We start from the raw sequence: 17,741 nt of genomic DNA, 5'->3' as shown, positions 1-17,741 counted from the left end.
TTTAATTAGTAACTGTGTTTTCTTCTCTCTCTAATTTAGTAGCCATCAGTTGAAGTTATTTGAACCATTCCAACTTAACGCTTGCTTTTATTTTCTTACTTTTATTATTTTCTCTCCCCGTCCCTCATTTATTTATTTGAACTTCTTGTTTTCATAATTGAGGACTTTCACCTTTTGTCTCATTCACCTGTTTGGGCATTTCTGACCCTTACATCCAAGACTTTGCTCGTTCTACTCAGTATTCATTGATGCTGAAGTGTAAGATACCTGCAAATGTAAACACTACCACTTCTATTAATAAAAACCAATACAGTGTTTTAGGGGCACGTTTGCATCACTATAGTTAAGGTTGTGTCAGTATTTCCATTATAAACCCATAGGGGGAGTCTATATCTTGGCACCAAATTGCCCCAGGCTAAATCTTGCCATACAAGGCTTCTGCTCCAGCATGTTTTGGAGAGTTGGTTTTTAAACAATTTCCAACACAAATTTTTGGTTCTGTTTTAAATTATACAACTGTTTCGTTGGACAGGGGTTGATTTAAAAAAAAAAAAGATTGGTTCAAGATATTTTTGGCACTTGTATAACTCAAAAACGGTTTTGATTTAAAACATAACCTTTGGCAAGTCAGTAATCTACCATATGACCTGATCACTTTGGGTATTTTGTAAAAATGATGATAATAAATTGTAGCAGTGTTGTGGTTTCAAAATCAGCTACTGTGCATTTGCAGTAACTTATTTCAACCCAAGGATTTTTAGCAGTGTGGACTTAGTGTACATGTGCACCAGCCAGTCTGATACAGTCAATAGGCATGTCTCCAGAGGTGCTTTCTATGGTCTGTTAAGGGAAATAATCTATTAACTGTGGAAGATTTACCCTACAAACCCAGATAGCTCAGACAGCATCAACAATGACCTTTTTAAATAGAGGGTGACATCCTGGCCTGATAGAAGTCCATGGGAGTCTTTTTCTTACCCACTCACTTCATTGGGCCAGGATTTCCCCCAAAATGTGTGAATGGGGACTAACATGAGGAACTGGAGCAAATTCCTGTTGTCTCATACTGCACACTTTCAGAATTGGTACATGCAGCAGAATATTTTTTAACCAATAAATCTATGCATAGATTTATCATTTGTTTATAGGCATTTTTGTGGTACTCATCACGGTAGTATCTGTGCATCTTATAACCATGAACATTCCTGTGAAGTGGGATGTTTGTATTAAATCCCCATTTTACGAATGGAGAAATGAGGTACAGAGAAATGAAATGATTTACCTAAACCACAGAGGAAGCTGGTTGCAAATTTGGGGCTAGGAACCCTGGTCATCTGAGTCCCAGTTCAGTGCCTTAACAATGAAACGATTGGTTATTGGTGCTATATAAATGCTGAAGGTAGATAAAATAATCACAAGTTATCAAATAATACAACTTACATTGGAGGAGAAACCCTCTTCTTTGCTTTTTCGTACAATACATGTTTTTATCCACGTTGGCAGTGTTAGCACTGAATCCTTTTTCCTGTGAAGTCAATGACAAAACTCCTGTTAACTTTAAAAAGCAGAATCAGGCACATAGAGTTGCATCAGTGGCAGCCAAGGACAGTCAGCAACTTACAAAACCAGACCCTTGTTCCTTCATAAGGTATGTTGTGTTTATACCACCATGAAAAATATTTATAGGCAAAATTTCATTGCATTCAGAGAGGAAACTGTACCCCTCTCCTTCAGCTTCGTGTTTCTGAAATTCAGCATTAGGGGGAGGAACCTTCTGCTTTAACAAACTTAGAAAAATTTTTGAAAATAAAATAAGTTACAAAGGGGATTTCTGAACCTCAGTTGGTGAAAGCCCTGACACCAAAAACTGACCTCATTTGGAGACTGACAAGGTGGGAGTTCCAGCATAACATACAGAACTAGTTTCCATCCAATTGGTGGAACCATCCAAAAATGAAGTTAATCAGTTTGTTTGAATATTAAGTATGAAAGCTGGTATTTCATTTGTTAGGTCAGTGCTAAAGCAGGATGGGAACTGCTTTTGAGTATCATTCTGTCAGTGTCATACACAGGTCAGTAAATGGCAGCCATCAGTATTGGGCTCATAATAACCGTTGTACATAATTGTATTTTCAGTTAAATTTCTTTATTAGTGGTGAAAACTGCTTTTCATCCTGTCTACTTTTAATGTGCTGAGCAAAGCTGAAAAGGATTTGGGGGTGATAGTGAATCACAAATTGAATATGAGTCAACAATGTCATTCAGGCTAATGTCAAAAGGTTAATATCATTCTGGGATGTATTAACAGGCAGAGCAGTCCCTTGGGTAGGGTGAATTGGGGCAACCGCTCTGGACCCTGTGCTTTGGGGGGGCCCTGCGGGCAGGTGCGATTGGCCAGTGCGGTCGGGCGCAGAAACTATCGGTGCGGGGGGTGCTGCAGCACCCCCAGGCTCTCAGCTGCTATCCTGCATGCCCAAGGCTGTGCCCAGCCGCCGATGCAGAGCGGGCACCCAAGTCACCAGGGGCTGATTTCCCCCTGGCCGTGCACTCCCCGTAGGGACGGCCCTGTTCACAGGAGTGGTGTATATAAGACATCGGTCATAATTGTCCCACTCTACTCAGCACTGGTGAGGCCTCAGCTGGAGTGCTGTGTCCAGCTTTGAGCACCACACTTTAAGGAAGTCGTAGACAAATTGGAGAGAGTCCAGAGGAGAGCTGCAAAAATGATTGAAAGTTTAGGAAACTTGACATATGAGGGAAGGTTGAAAAAACTGAAAAGAGAGATGACTGAGGGTGGACCTTACAGTCTTCTAATGTTAAAGATTTTACAAAGAGGCCGGTAATCGATTGTCCTGCATGTCCACCAAGGGTAGGAAAAGAAGTAGTGGGCACAATGGAGATATAGGTTAGATATTGGGGAAAACCTAACTATAAGGGTAGGTGAGTCCTGGAACTGGTTACTGAGAGACGTTTTGGAATCTGTCATTGTAGGCTTTTAAGAACAGGTTAGACAAACACCTGTCAGGGTGGTCTAGGTTTACTGGCTCCCATGGGTAGTGGGTGAAGCCCCCTGTCCCCCATCTTCTGGCCGAGGCCAGGCCCCCACTTGCTGCTCTCAGCCCTCCCACGTGGCCCCAGCCAAGGCAGGGGATGGCTGAGAGCTCGGTTAGGGCCATGAGTGAGGGGGCAGTGGGGCTGAGAACTTGTCTAAGGACTAGCTCTCGGTTCCAGCAGGGACTGTAGCGGAGAATCAGCCCTTGCCGGAGCTCCAAGCCCGGAGCCCCTCCCCTTTCCGCACCTTCCCCCACAGCTCTGCCCTCCACTTGTTCCTTTGGGTCATGCCCCCACTGTGGCCCAAAGACTGGAAAAGATCCCTGGCTGGAGGAGCAAGAGCTCTTCCAGGCCGGAGCTATGGTGAGGGGAGATTTTTTCTGGGAGCTCCAAATTGGCTGGGGCCCTGTAGGCCCATGCAGTAATCTGCCACTGCCCCTAGTTCCCCGGACAGTGCAAGGTTTGGGGAGGCTTGGCCTCCCCTAGCCTCCATTACGCGGCACCCATGCATGGTCCTGCCTCAGTGCAGGGAGTTGAACTAGATGACCTCCTGAGGTCCATTCCAGAGCTACATTTCTATTACTCTAAAATGGGCACAGTTTAAAGCACACTCCTTCAAAGAGTGACATTGTGGGGCTCTGTGTCCATGTCTATCACTGATTTCTGCATCAAATGTGCTTGGTACTTAGGAAAAATGCCTTTTTACTTGTCTGCCAACCCTGCAAATTTGGCCAGGGCTCTGGAAGTCAAGCTGGGTTCTTTCCATCTTGTGCATCATCACCAGTAATAAAAGTTCAGTGACACCTATGCAGTGAGATGTAGTTGACTGAAAGTTGATAAACAGTTGTCTTGAAGAACAAGATAGAATAGAATCCACAGCTCGTTCCGTCCCACTGGCTCTGCATTGCTAATATGAAAAGCAGCAAAAATTTACTTTGGTCAATAAAGTCTGAAAACGTGACCCAGAATACATGTGTTGAGTGAGAGTATCAAATAGCGCTAACTGCACTCTGAGGCTGGAACAAATGCAAAGAATTTCAAAAGTTAAGGCTTGAACACTTCTCCTCTCCTTCCTTAACTCACGTTGGTTCTTTTTGCATTAAAAATGTCATGTAATAACTACCCTGTGCTAATGTCAAACCTCTGCAATGCCTCATCAAGGCGTGAGTAAGGACAGATTGAGCGCAGGCTAGTGGTGCTTTGAATGCGTTTGGTTTTGTTGATTTGTTATATAATCTAAATGTTTGTGGGCCGGTGACTTTCATTTGGCTATAAAACATGAAGTACGGTATTTCTCTCTCTTTGTAATTGTCCCTCTCTTGGTCTCATGTAAGAATTTGCTTGTATCATTTGTACAAGCAATATTCCAAAGTGAGGAGCAGCCAGAGAACCAGGTTTGTCCCACCAGGATCCTGAGCACCACTTCAGTCCTGCGAATGCAGGATTGAGGGCCCTTTGAAGGGATTCCCATTCAAATTCATTTTCACTCTGTTACTGCTCCTAGATTTGCCAAGTCGAGGAGAATTTCCATGGAAGGGAGTGATAAAACCCCAATAGAGAATGATGGATGAAGACACCTCAATCCTTTTATAAACCTAGAACTCTATGAAACAATGCAGGTATCTTGGGAAGAGTTGATGGTTCTCAGTAGTCATAATCTGAGTTCTGCTGTTTGTTTGAAGGCACCATCTCCAAAAGGGCGTCTAAGGAACGGATAACATTAAAGGCTCTGGAGTTTGCCCTGATTTCAATTCCCACAGGTTAGAGCCATGTTGGGCTGCAAAGTTACACATGTGCAACAGGCTCTGCGAGCCCAGTGCTCATACACACAATAGCATGTTAATAACATACCTGTGCCTAAAGTTCCACAGCAACCAGGTTGTTTGGTTCAATACACCATAAACCTCCACTCTGATTTGCTCTTGGGAATACCACTGGGTTGTGCCTCTTTTCTACAGCTGCTGTGAAAGACAACAGAAGATAGCCCCATGAAGGATCAAAGGAATTGGAGAAAATGCTAAATAGGCATTTAATGCCCTTGTCAGGGGTAGAAAAAAAAATGGGAGGATTTTTTCATTCCTCAGTGTAGTTTCTCAAGTTTGGATCATTATAAAACTTATCCAAGGCAATGGGGGCTATTTCATTAAAAAGATTAGGATGCCCTAAACTAAGGAACATGATTGAAAAACACAAAATATCCAAGTTGAAAGCTTATTGGTAACACAGAGAGAGATCGATTAGTGCTTGCTCTGGTATTAGGTAACATGGGTTCAATTTGAAAAGTACCTGGGTGTATCGTGAGGTTCTGTTGTTTAGCAATTTACAGTATATAACAATAGTTAACTTGAACATTTTAAAGAGGTGGTATAATCGTGCTGCTTCGTCTCTAATCGGTGGCCACTCATGATCTCTTCCCCCACTTCTTTGTTTTAAAGTATTTCCCAGTTACCTAGCAAATTGTCTTCATGTTGCAGTGTTACCCTTAAATTGTGAATCTCAAAGTCAAAAAAGTGCTTAATCTTGAGCTTTTCTTCTAAGAGGAAGAGCCCTTCAGCCACATCTCATTAGCCTAACTTGATGCTGCTATATTTTCTTGGTGGATCTGAAAGCTATTAGAACCTTATTTCTCTTTGAATGTATTGACTGGGTCTTAAAGGGCTACTGATTACTGAAATACTAGCTTCTACTAAATGAATTCGGTGAGAGGTGAGGGCAGGGGTATTAGGTTAGAGAGAACAATTCCGGGGTGGAATGTGTGAAAACATAAATGGAAGACAAACTTTGGTATGAAATCAGCTCTTCTCCTTGGGGTTTGTTTTTTGTTTTATTTTTATTTCCATGATAAGCTTTGGTTTGCAAAAAATATTTCCCAGTCTTGCATGAAGTCAGGTTGGTCACACTCATGTCCAGCTCTCTGATACAGTACCTAGCACTTGCATAGTGCTTTACAGACACTAATCCTCACAACAGCCCTGTGAAGTAGGAAGTCTGAGGCTGGCAGGTATGGTAACTTGTTCAAGACTACACAGCTAGTTGGTTGCAGGGTCTGAGTTCAGACTCAGGCATTTGACAGTCCACCCATAGCTTATTCCTCTGGACCATGTTAGCCTCACATATGAAAGAAAGGTAGTGTAAATAACTGTGCAATTAAGAGGGGAAGTCCTGTTTGTTTATTTACTGGAAAATTTAGGACATTCAGGTAAATTTAAGTGCATTCATTATAATGCAACATTAAACATTGCACTGAAAACTTGAAAAACACCAGTGCATACGGGAAAGTACAATAAGGCGAAGGGGACATCAACATTATTTCTATTCAGAGTTGTAAAAGCATAGTTGGCAAATTGCAGGTTCTGGTAAACTCAGAATATTTAGTAACAATTTAACTGACACATTGAAGCTGACTTTCTTATCTCACTTTGCCTGCTCTTTATTGACCTAAGGGAAAAAAGCCTGGAGATGATGTTTTTTCTGCAAAGGGTCACTCAGCTAAAGTTTGACTTTGGTGCAGTCCCTGGTTTTTCTCTCTAGGAACGTTGGAAGTAAATGCTTTGAGTATTATTCATTCTTATATATAAAAAAGGTGAAAATTAATTTTCTGTTACTGTAATCAAAATAAAGAAATACAAATATATAAAGAGTTAAAAACTTCTTTTAATTTTAAGACCCAGTCATTGAAAGTGCTCATCTCACTTATTCTTAACATTGGATCTAGTGACGGCATTTGCTGCTGTGGGACTACTGAATCCTCCTGCAAGGCCTAGGTAATAAGTTTAGGTATTATAGTATGACTGCAATTGTCACCCCCAGAGGACAGCAGTCCTGATCATTGTCATTGGGTGAATTCTCAACCTGTACTGGGAATGCTTACGGGGACTATGAACAGAGTGTGTTGACTGTGAAGCTCTAAATATAATATAACAGACTTCTCCACTGGCCAAACACCCTACTTAAGAGGTGCACACATCAGGGACTTCAAGATTTGCGTGAGGGGGAAAGGGAATGGTATTTCCACACATGCATGCACATCTCCTGAGATTTGCTGTGTGAAGCCCCTTTATTTGGGCTTTCTGTAGGGAATGAAGGTTTGGTCCTAAAGCTATAGTTTGTGTGTGTGAAATATACATTATTTATACCTCCAAGATATGAGCCAGCAAAGCCATATATAGATTTCAGTGACCATTTATTTACGTTGATACAGCTTTCACTGACGTCTTCCCTGTCCTTCCTTTTCAAACCCCTCTGTATTGTTTTATTACTCCCATTCATTGCCTCATGTCTGCAACAAGATGGTAAGCTCTCTGGGAGAGTGGCCATGTCTTTCTCTCTCTATTACAAAATGCCCAAGACACTCTTAGGTGCTGTAAAATAATAAACATCAGAATTGCAGACCCAGTGCCATCACAGACCTTGCCACCTCCCAACAGCAAAGCTCATTTCTTCAACCTGCCCTCTCTCTAACAAACGCAGAGCAGCATGCACATTTAATAAAAACCACAAAATTGCACTGCACACACAATTCTTCCCCGAGGAAGGAAGCACCTGTGACATGTTCAATCATGTCACTTGTTGCACTACTGAAAGGTGCTTGGGTGTTTGTACGGCACCCTAGCACAAGGGGGGCCTGGTGCATGGCTGGGGCTCCTGGGTGCTATGGAATCCTAATAACACGGTGATGAAGATGGCACAGGACTCTGCTAGAATACAATAATACAGCTGTGGTAGAAAGAAACGATTCTATTCTGGTTTGTGCATTATTAACTACATTGTTAACCAAGTTCCACTAGCAGAACCTAATTCTGCCCTCTGTAGACAGAGAGATTGCAAAAGTGTAACTAAGGGTGGAATTTGACCTGTAAAACTTATTTATTGGAAATAACTTTTTGCACCACACATGACTAACCTGTGGACTTCGTTGCCACATTAAATCACTGAGGCCAAGAGGTTGGTGGAATTTGATAAAGGCTCTGCGAACTTCCTCTTCAAAGTGAAAGGATTGTAAAAATTTTAACTGAAATCCAGTGTTTGCAGATGACTGTAACTACCACAGAAATAACTTGTATCATAACTGCTACATATTTGCATGGAAAAACCTCTTCGGTACAATCCAGACACTTGTTTAAAATGAGATAGATAGGCTGAAAAAAATCATCCCTCATGCTTCAAAGCAAACTCAATACTAACTGATAAGGGTGAGGAAGACACTTCCCTTCTCAGTGGGTTTTTCAGGTACTGTCTCTGGGTTTCTTGAACCTTGCCATCTGCTCTTGGGCACTGCACTACATGGATAATTGGTTTGTTCTAGTGAGACAATTCTTGTCTATTTATGGTGATGCAGTAGAAGCAAGAAATAACTAAGTTTACCTTGCAGGACAGGCATTTAAAGGAAAACACATTTTTACTTGTATACTGAACTTATATAGGGAATTAATAAGATTCACACAGACCTTCTGCTACCATTGTAGTGTTACTTGTCAGAGTATAGTCACATTTTAAAATACATCCACTTTCGACAATTGGACCGGGACTTACTGTTGTTTTGTTTCCCAATACCTCTCTCCAATCCTGTCTCCATTCCCTCACTGGTTTTCTGGGACCATTTCTCCCCCTGATTATTATTCCCTTATATATAACCACCAATTCTTAGCCACTTCCTTCTTGCCACTATCCTGTTGGCTGAGGGAGGACTAGAAACTTCTTTATGAGAGTGTCATTGCTACTAATTAACTAGACAGAGTGGTTGGTGTGCAGTGAGGTAAATCACTCTGTCCTTCCACCTTCCCCCACTTCCTTCCAGACTCAGCAGGAAACTTTCACTAACACCTGCCAACTTGACTCTTGCATTATTGAGCTCAGCCATGAATTTATCCTCTATGTTCAGTACCACAGACCAAGAATACAGACCACATTTTCATTTAAGCTCATTCTTAAATTTCCATGTCTGCCTAGAATGGGGATAAACCAAACTTTTGTGCATAGTAAGGGGTAAATGTTATCTTCAAAGCCACAGGAACCCGTTAACATCAATGAAGGAAGAATTTCACTCATATGGCTCGGATTCCAAAAGGGTCTTTCATGTGTGCCCCTTTCTCCCCAACCATCCCTTCCATTTTTGTATGTGTCTTTTAGAGCATTGAAGATGCAGTATTTTATGTGTTGGAGTTCTATAAAATAGTTTGCAATTATTTGTGGGTGCAAATATACAGGCATAATTTGCAAGTCACTGTTGCACAGTGCATTCTAATGTTAAAGATTGTATTTTGAAATCTATATGGCTTCCATCCAGGCCCTGTGTCTACTTGCTTTGTTTGTATTCAGAGCACATAGATTGTGTTGGGTATTGATCTGCAGTAACCAAAAGAGTTAAGCAGCTGCTTATCTTCTATCGTTTTGTCTAATCTACAGCAGAAAACTTAACATGTGGGAATAAAATGCCAGCCTGGACCTCTTCCAAATAGCTACAGAAATAATCATGTTACTCTGCATGGTGTTTTTGAAGCAAGAAACATGACGCACAGTAAAACGCCAAAGTTAGGAGCCTATGCAAATAATTTGTCTCTATATAAATTAATAATTGATCCAAGTTTCCTCCATAGTGAAAGGACTGTAATATTTTAACTGAAATCCATTGTATACAGATGATGGAAACAGTGCCAGCTCTAGGTTTTTTGCTGCCCCAAGCAAAAAAAAAACAACCTCCAAGAGCGCAACTGCTGCCCCTAGAATGCCACCCCTGCAATTGTGCTGCTCCAAGCACGTGCTTGGTTTGCTGGTGCCTGGAGCCGGCCCTGAACAGAAATAACTTGTATCATAACAGCTACTCATTTGTATGGAAAAACCTCTTAGTTACAAGCCAGAGAAACACCTGGAATTCTTGACTGAAATACATCACAGATAGTAAAGGCTAAGGCAGTGAAAGTCTTCTAGTAATGAGAATATCTTAAAGATAAAAAGTCTGCAAAGTGTTTTATGGTCCATTACATATATCCAGGGATCACTTCACCCACCAGCAAAATGCAGCCTTCTTGTAGCCATTCTGTACCAGTGTTACCTTATCGAAATAATTTCTATATAACACATGCATGTGGTATATAGGCACTGAAGTGGTTTTTTTTTCTGTTTGTGAGTATTGAGCAGGCTGGTCTTTGAAGTCTTAGTGTTTGGTTTCCTTTTTTGTACAGGATGACTTGTCTTGATTTTCCTGCACCTTCCATTAGATGGGACAGCATAGTAGCTGTCTTTGTGCAACCATCCTCCAAAAATTTGTCCTACAGTTTGCAGCCTTGCACACCATTCTGGATTATAAACACAACATGCAAGTGTGCTGATGAAGCATGAGGGGTACGTATATTTTTGTTACTCTTGGAGGATCTGCCTCTTGTCTTTGCCCTGGCTAGAGTAGCTTCAGGTGCAGTATAGAAATGTCTTATTTCTATACTGTAAGTCAACTATTCCATACAGCTCAGGTGTGCCATGTATCTTGAGACAGAATTAAAACTACTCACACCAGAACTGAAGATATAATTGGAGTTCTCACTTCTCCTTGAGCTTGAATGGGGCATTTCTAACTGTGCTACCACATTGCATTGCTGCTTAGCACTTGCCTTGTCTATCCACAGAGTTTCAGCACTCAGGAGTTGGTTACAACAGCGCAATCTGCTCAGCAGCGATACTGGTAGCATTAGAATCTGATAATCCAAATATAGCACAGATATTGCTTCTGTTAACTACGTGGGGCTGCACCAGCTAAAATATATGTAGACTGAAAACAAAACTTGGGCTTGATATACCCATACCATTTTCCAAAAAACAAGGTACCATTTGCCCACTGCTTAGTGCCACTCCCGTAAGTTGAATTGTTCCACATTGTTAACCTCAATAACTAGATGGGTGCTACGTTCTTCTCCTTTCACCACCTGACTAAAGGGAAATGTACCAAAAGCTGTGGTTTGAGCATTACTCCTGGGGGAATTCTGCACCACTGCGCATGCACAGAATTTATTTCCCCCTGCAGATTTCTTTGCTTCCCTGCAGAAAAATGACTTTCTGATGGGAAAGCAAAGGGAAGCCATGAGAGTTGTCATGCCACCCTCCCCAGCAGGATGTTTTGGGTGCCCAGGGCAGCTGGAAGAGAGATAAATCACTGTGGGGCAGGGGACTCCTACCCTGCACTGGGCTCAGCTACTAGTTCCAGCTGGGCTGGGGAGGATGGGACTTCCTCTTCCCCTGCGTGGCATCCAGAGCTGGGTCTGACCCACCCACAGATTTCTCCCCTGGCTGCAGGAAGCTCTGCAAACTCCCCCCGCTTCCTGCACCCATTGCTCCTCAGCTGCAGGGGGAGGGATCCCTATATAGTGAGCTGTTCCCCCATCTGCCCAATCCCCATGCATGCAGACCCTCCCACTGAGCCTCCCCTCCCCTCCTGCACTCAGAACCCCCCGATGAGCACCACTCCTCCTGTACCTGGACCACCTCAATGAGCCATCTGCACCCAGATCCCCACCCCACTGAGCCCCAAACCCCCAGCATCTGGACCCCACACTCAGACCCCCCTCTGAGCTCTATCCCCTCCACACCCCAGCCCCCACTGAGCCCCAACCACCTACATCTGGACTTCCATGCAGGCTCTCATTACCATTGCACCCAGAACCCTCCAACAAGCCCCTGTGCATCCAGGTCCGCCTGCACCCAGATTCCCCCCGAGTTGCCCACACCCAGATTGCCCAACACAAAACCCTCTCAACCCACACTTGGATCCCCCCACACTAAGCTCCTCCATACTTGAATCCTTGCTGAGCCTGCCTGCCCACACTTGGTGCACCTGGCATGGAGGGTAGGGCCCTGGGGTGTTTCTGGGACAGACCCGGTCCCTGAGCTCTGTCAGGGTTGGATGCAGCCTCACCACTGAGTCCATGTCCCGGGGTGGGAGCTGCGCAGTGATCTTCCTCCTCTGTGCAGCCAGTGAACTGTCCTCCCCAATGCCATGCTGGAGCCTCCATATTTATCTGACAAGTAAAATTTGCAGAATTTTAAAATATTGTACACAGAATTTTTAATTTTTTGGTGCAATGTGTCCTCAGGAGTAGAACATGCTCTTTATTCTAAAGCGAGATTTCCATTGGCCTCCAGGGCTCTCTCTGTCACTTCACTCCCAGGCTTTTCTCATAAAAATGGCCAGTGTTGCTTTAATAATTGAATTGTTGCTTTGCTGTCTTACTCTCCTGCAGCCAGGAAGCAATGTCAGCACAAGTGAAGAACAGTATCACACCGGCCTGCTCCTTTCTCCTTTTGCTTCAGTCTCGTCAGTCCTTGTGTTTGGGAAGAGGTCTCTTTTCCTCCTTGGCAGGATCAGGAGATATTACTCTATATTCATCTAGAACTTTTGTTCCCAAAACTCTTACAAATGCCCACCAATGAAACATAGCTGTGCTTGTGGAGAAGTGCCATACGGCCAATCTACTCCCAGTTCAAGGGCACATGCAAACAACTATTTCATCCAATCAAAATTGCAGATGGAATAAACTAACACACTTTATCATCACTTGGATATTTCAGGGAGTGCATCTCTAGCGGGTCCTATTGGAAAATAATTATGGACAGGTCTTTTGCTCCTTTCTACTAAATGATTTCATGAGATGGAGACAAGCATGGAAGAGAGTGTACTTCCCTCTCTCCAATTAAAGAGAACCTGAACCTGAATAAAGAATTTTTTAAGTAACTAATCAGCTGTGCTCTGGGCTGTCCTCCAAACCCCAGAATACACCCTCATCCTCCTATGTCTCACATATAAGCTCTTATACAACTTAAGAAAGGAAGTCAATCTGAACTAGAACAAAGGGACTCTGTATACCCCTCTCACATGCTCTCAGTTTTGATAATACTCATCTCTTTGCCTTATTTAAAGATAGTTTGATTAGTTTTCATCTCAGTTTTTGTGTTCTCTTCCTTTCCTCCTCCCCCTGCCTTTTTATTCCCTTCCTGGTGCAGCCGTTCCAGTTTTTCCCTTCACTTTGGCATCACCGTTGGCCTATTTCCGTAGGTTAGCGCTCCACATCACATTCATTTGATTAACTGTTGTACATCCGGACTAAACATCAGAGGGCCAAATTCTGACACAGGCTATATGGGGTTCAAAGAGTCAGCACAAAGCTTGATCTACACTGTGTACTGTGTGCGTGGAGAGGGAGTAAAACATCTGCTCGATACATACCCTGTACAGGAAGGTGCTCTGCATGGCAAAAGCAGCTCACAATAGCAGGATCATTTGAGCAGTGCCTCCTCATCGTTGCAGATTCCCTCCACTGATGAGCAGTGAAACAGTTATCAATGTTGACATTTAAGATGTTATCTGTAGGCTTTACAGGTAACATCAGATTAAATGAATGAGCAGAGTAATTCAGATTTCAGAGCTACAGTTTTGGGCTCTCTATAGATCCAGGAAGGCAATAATTACCACTTGATTATCATTTGGAAGGTCTTATTCACAAGCAGAAATACTTGAAGTATACCTTAAAAAGCCCATGCAAACACACAAGAGACTCAGACTCTGGAAAACAATTCTGTGCCATGGCTGTAGAACACATGATCTCTGGTCTTAATATGATTTATTACTACCAGGACACACCAGGAACTGTTTTTTTAAATTTTGTAAACAAGAGGTACAGTTTATGTCCATAAGATCATACAAATGGATGTCTTTCATATAGAGCATGTCCTAATGTTAACAAAAAAAAAGGGGGGGGGGTAATTGTTTACATGTTACGCCCTAACCTGGTGTAGTGTTTATATGCAACCACAACATAAATATTTAATAACAAACTTATCACTGGCTTTCCCATTTCACTGCAGCATTTCAAAGAACAGTAAATAGGAAGCTGTTGCTACTAACTCACAACTGTAGTGTGTATCTACGTTCCCCTCTCTCTTCTAACTGACATCGAGCTTAATTTTTGGTGCTAATATTATTGTGCCTTTACCCTTCAATTTCTGGTAGCAACTGTAACCAGGGATAAATCACTTAAACTGGAACAGAAAGAACAAACACACCACACTGGAAAACGCCATTACTGTGCCAGTCTTTAATTTTCACATTTTATTTGTATCTGCCCGTGCTCAAAATGGTCTGACCCATAATTTACCAACTAGTGGCTTTTACAAACATGCTTAAAAGAGCAAGAAAGAGAGAAACCATTTGTTTCCAGCAAGTATGTAAAACATTCACAATTCCCTAAGCAAAACAAATGCTAATTATAGAGGCAGTGAATACTGGAACTTGAGGAAAGCAACAAGAGGAACTTCTTTATGTAGAAGAGATGCATCAAAGCTCCTTGCCCCCCTTTATTAAATATATGGTAACTGGAATTATGGTTTAAATGGAAATATTTTAAATATTTTCAAGAAAAGAGGCAGACCTATGAGGGCACTATGTGCCAAAAAAATAAAAAATTTGCACACAATATTTCAAAATTCTGCAAGTTTTATCAATAAATAAATGCAGAGGCTCCAGCATGGCAGTGGAGAACACAGTTCACTGGCTGCACAAAGGTGGGAGATCACTTATCAGCCTCCCCACTCCAGGGATGTGGACTCAGTAGTGAGGCTGCACTCGACTGACACAGAAACACCCTGCAGCCCTGCTCCTCCGTGCCAGGCGCACCAGATGTGGGACAGGCAGGATCCAACTGCGGAGGGACTCAATGTGGGGTGAGAGCATTCTGTGTGGGATAATCGGTGCAGACAGTTCAGTGGGGGGTCTAGGTGAGGGGGGGATCTGGATGCACAGAGGCTTGTTGGGAGGGTTCCAGGTGCAGGGGCAATGGGATTCTGCAGGGGCTTCCAGGTGAAAGTGGCTGGGGTTCAGCAGAGGGGTCTGAGTGTGGGGGTCTCAGCAGGGGGTATGGGTGCTGGGGGAGTGCAGCTTGGTGGAGTGGGGATCTGAGTGGAACTAATTGGGGCTCAGTGTCATGGGGGTCTGGATGTGGGGGCTCGGTGGTGCAGGGGGGTGGGCTCATCAGGGTGGGGATTTGAGTGCAGGGAGCTCTGTGGGCTGGGTGCAGGGGTGGGGATCCAGAGGCAGGGGGCTCCAGATGCAGGGGTTGAGGTTCAATGGGGTGGGGTGGTATGGAATGCTAGTGGGGTTCAGGGTGTCTGGGTCTGGGAGGTCCAGATGCACGGGGGTAGGGCAGATGCGGAGCAGCTCCCCGTACATTGACTTCTCCTCCCCGCAGCTGAGGAGCAATGGGAGCAGGAAGCAGTGGAGGATGCTGTGCTTCCTGCAGCTGGGGAGGTTTCTGGGAGTGGGTCTGACACAGCCACAGCCACCCCATGCAGGGAAAGAGGAAGTCCTGTCCTCTCCTGCCTCCAGCCCACCAGCTGATCCTGGCTCAGGGTAGGAGTCACTGGCTGAGGTGTCCCTAGCTCTGCAGTGATTTACCTCTCCGCTGGCTGCTCCAGGTTCCTGACATGATGTACCTGCGCAGCTAGGGAGCAGTGTGTGTCTAGTCTTGCAGATTCCCTTTGCTTCCCTATCAGAAAGTCATTTTTCTGTGGTGAAGCAAAGAAATCTGCACTGGACATGAATTCTGCACCAATTCCCCCAGGAGGACAATATGCTTCATCCATAGACCCATCTCTCCCCTCTCAAAAACAATAATGATCCTATTTCGTAATTTCTTATGTGCTTGTTGTAAAGACTTAGAGCCACTTCACACCATGCTGCCACATCTGTAACTGCAGGAGACTCCTGAGACCCACTAATGGTAATAGGATGTTAAGGACCCATTCTTCAGTGATGCATGGTGTAGAAAGTGAATCATGGGGATGAGTACCACTGAGATTTGGAGTCTCCCTCCCTTTATTGTGGCTCTGGTCCAAGTGCATCCTAGTCTCTTTCCTCCTTATTAACACATAATCTCCACCCACAATTCTCCTTGGATGTAAATCCTGGATCACCAGCTCTTTGAGAATAATAGCAGCACCCCACCACCACCTACACAAACAACTGGCATGGCACAGAATGGAACAGTGGGCTAAGAGACAAAGATCACTGGGCAGGGGTTCCCAGGTTTTGTTTGAACAATCTCTGACCAGGTACCTGAGCCTGTGAGGTGCTGGGAACCTCTTGGGCTAAGAGGTTACTCCTGGAGAAGTGGGCTCATGGCTGATCTTCCAAACTTACTTTCATGATATTCACACACCTGCTGTTTACTAACCTGTGGCTTGCTCCATCAAACCCCACATGTAGGTTTGGCAGGATTTGGTTTTTATGGATGAATGTTGGTAAACATCAATTTCACCGTCTACACAGGAACACAAGAGAAAATATTGCTACTGATGATCGTAAACATTTATGGGAAGGCAAAGAAAGAAAAATGCTGCTTGAGAACTTACATGATTTTAAAGATATATACTTTGTATATTTTGACATGTGACATTGATCATTTAACAGTTATAAATTTTAAACTTTTTGAATCATCTAATATCTACTATAGCAGTTCTCAAACCGTGGACCGCGACTCCATTTGAACAGGGTCACCAGTGCTGGCATTAGATTTGCTGGGACCTGGGGCTGAAGCCCAAGCTCAGGTTACAGGCCCCCAACCCCAGGCGGAAGCCTGGCCCACCTGTAGCTGCATGGGGCAGTGGGGTTCAGGGTTTGTCCCCCCGCCCCTGTCCCCTAGTAGCTTTTGTTGTCAGATGGGGAGCCGCACTGCAAGGAAGGCTGAGACCCCCTGGTTTTCTATCAGCAGCTCATTGTCTGTCCCCCTCCCCCTAACTTCCTGCAACTGTGAAAATGTCTATCAATAAATGCTGAAGGGGGCGGGGGGGTTAAACCCCCGAGTTTTGCTCAACTCGGAACATTTAACTAGATAAATCGGGGACAATGTTTTAAAATATGCGTCGCGCTGGGCAGGCTACAGTCCCAACCACGAGCACCCGGCGCGGGCCAGGCCTCCCTACGCGCGGCCTGGCGCGGTTCTGGGGTAAGTCGCGCGCCAAACGGCAGCTGACGAACCAGCTCGGCCAGCACTAGGGTCCCCCAGCGTGGGGCTCCGGCCTGTACGGAAAAGTAAATCGGTGTCGGCTCAGCTGCGCCCCGGCTCCAGGCACGCAGGGCGGCCACGGCCTCCCGAGACACCTGGGGGGCTGCGCGCAGCGCACTCAGCGCCCCGCATGGAGCGTCTGCGCCCGCCAGCAGCGCGGGGCCCTTTTCAGCAATAGCTGCGGAAAGCGCAGCCCCGGCCCCTTTCTTTCCCCCGGGGCAGCGGGCACGCGCCACTCGGGTGACCCGACCGTCGGGCGCTAGCGCCCTGATTCCGCTGCGCCGAGGAGCCTTCCTCCCGGCCGCACAGAGCACCCCTCCCCCTACCGCGCGCAGCCCCGGGCCCGCCCGCCTCAGCCAACGCGGCCAGGCCCAGCCCAGGCCCTGCTCCGCTTCTTCCCCGCCCAGCCCAGCGGGACCCGCCCCCTCCTGGGCCAGGCCTGGTTCCGTCGGCTGAGCCGGGCTGGGAGGCGGAGGTTTCAGTCGGTGGCTCGCAGCGGAAGGAGCCTATGGAGGACACTGACTACTTCGGGGGCAGCGCGGCGGAGTGGGGGGATGATGCGGATGGCGGGGCGGTGAGAGGCGGAGTCGCGGGGGGGGCAGAACCGGAATTTGGAGGGGGCGTGGGATGAAGGGCGAGCCGGGGGGG

The 17,741-nt window shown here is 45.0% G+C and overlaps 1 protein-coding gene across 2 annotated transcripts in view; it reads left to right on the top strand.

The window, feature by feature from the left end:
- Nucleotides 1–17,538: 17,538 nt before the first annotated feature.
- The window catches only part of NELFCD (negative elongation factor complex member C/D), a 14,371-nt gene continuing 14,168 nt past the window's right edge, over nt 17,539–17,741 (top strand). Inside the window, exon 1 of one of the 2 annotated variants that reach the window (XM_032782609.2) lies at nt 17,539–17,667. In XM_032782609.2, coding sequence (XP_032638500.1) covers nt 17,602–17,667 — 66 coding nt within the window. In that variant the 5' untranslated portion in view covers nt 17,539–17,601. The remainder of the gene's footprint in view (nt 17,668–17,741) is intronic. The other variant, XM_075072239.1, reaches the window with a different exon arrangement.

The sequence above is a fragment of the Chelonoidis abingdonii genome, chromosome 14 (assembly GCF_003597395.2).
Source record: "Chelonoidis abingdonii isolate Lonesome George chromosome 14, CheloAbing_2.0, whole genome shotgun sequence".
NCBI lineage: Eukaryota > Metazoa > Chordata > Testudines > Testudinidae > Chelonoidis > Chelonoidis abingdonii.
This window is presented reverse-complemented; position numbering and strand designations above follow the sequence as displayed.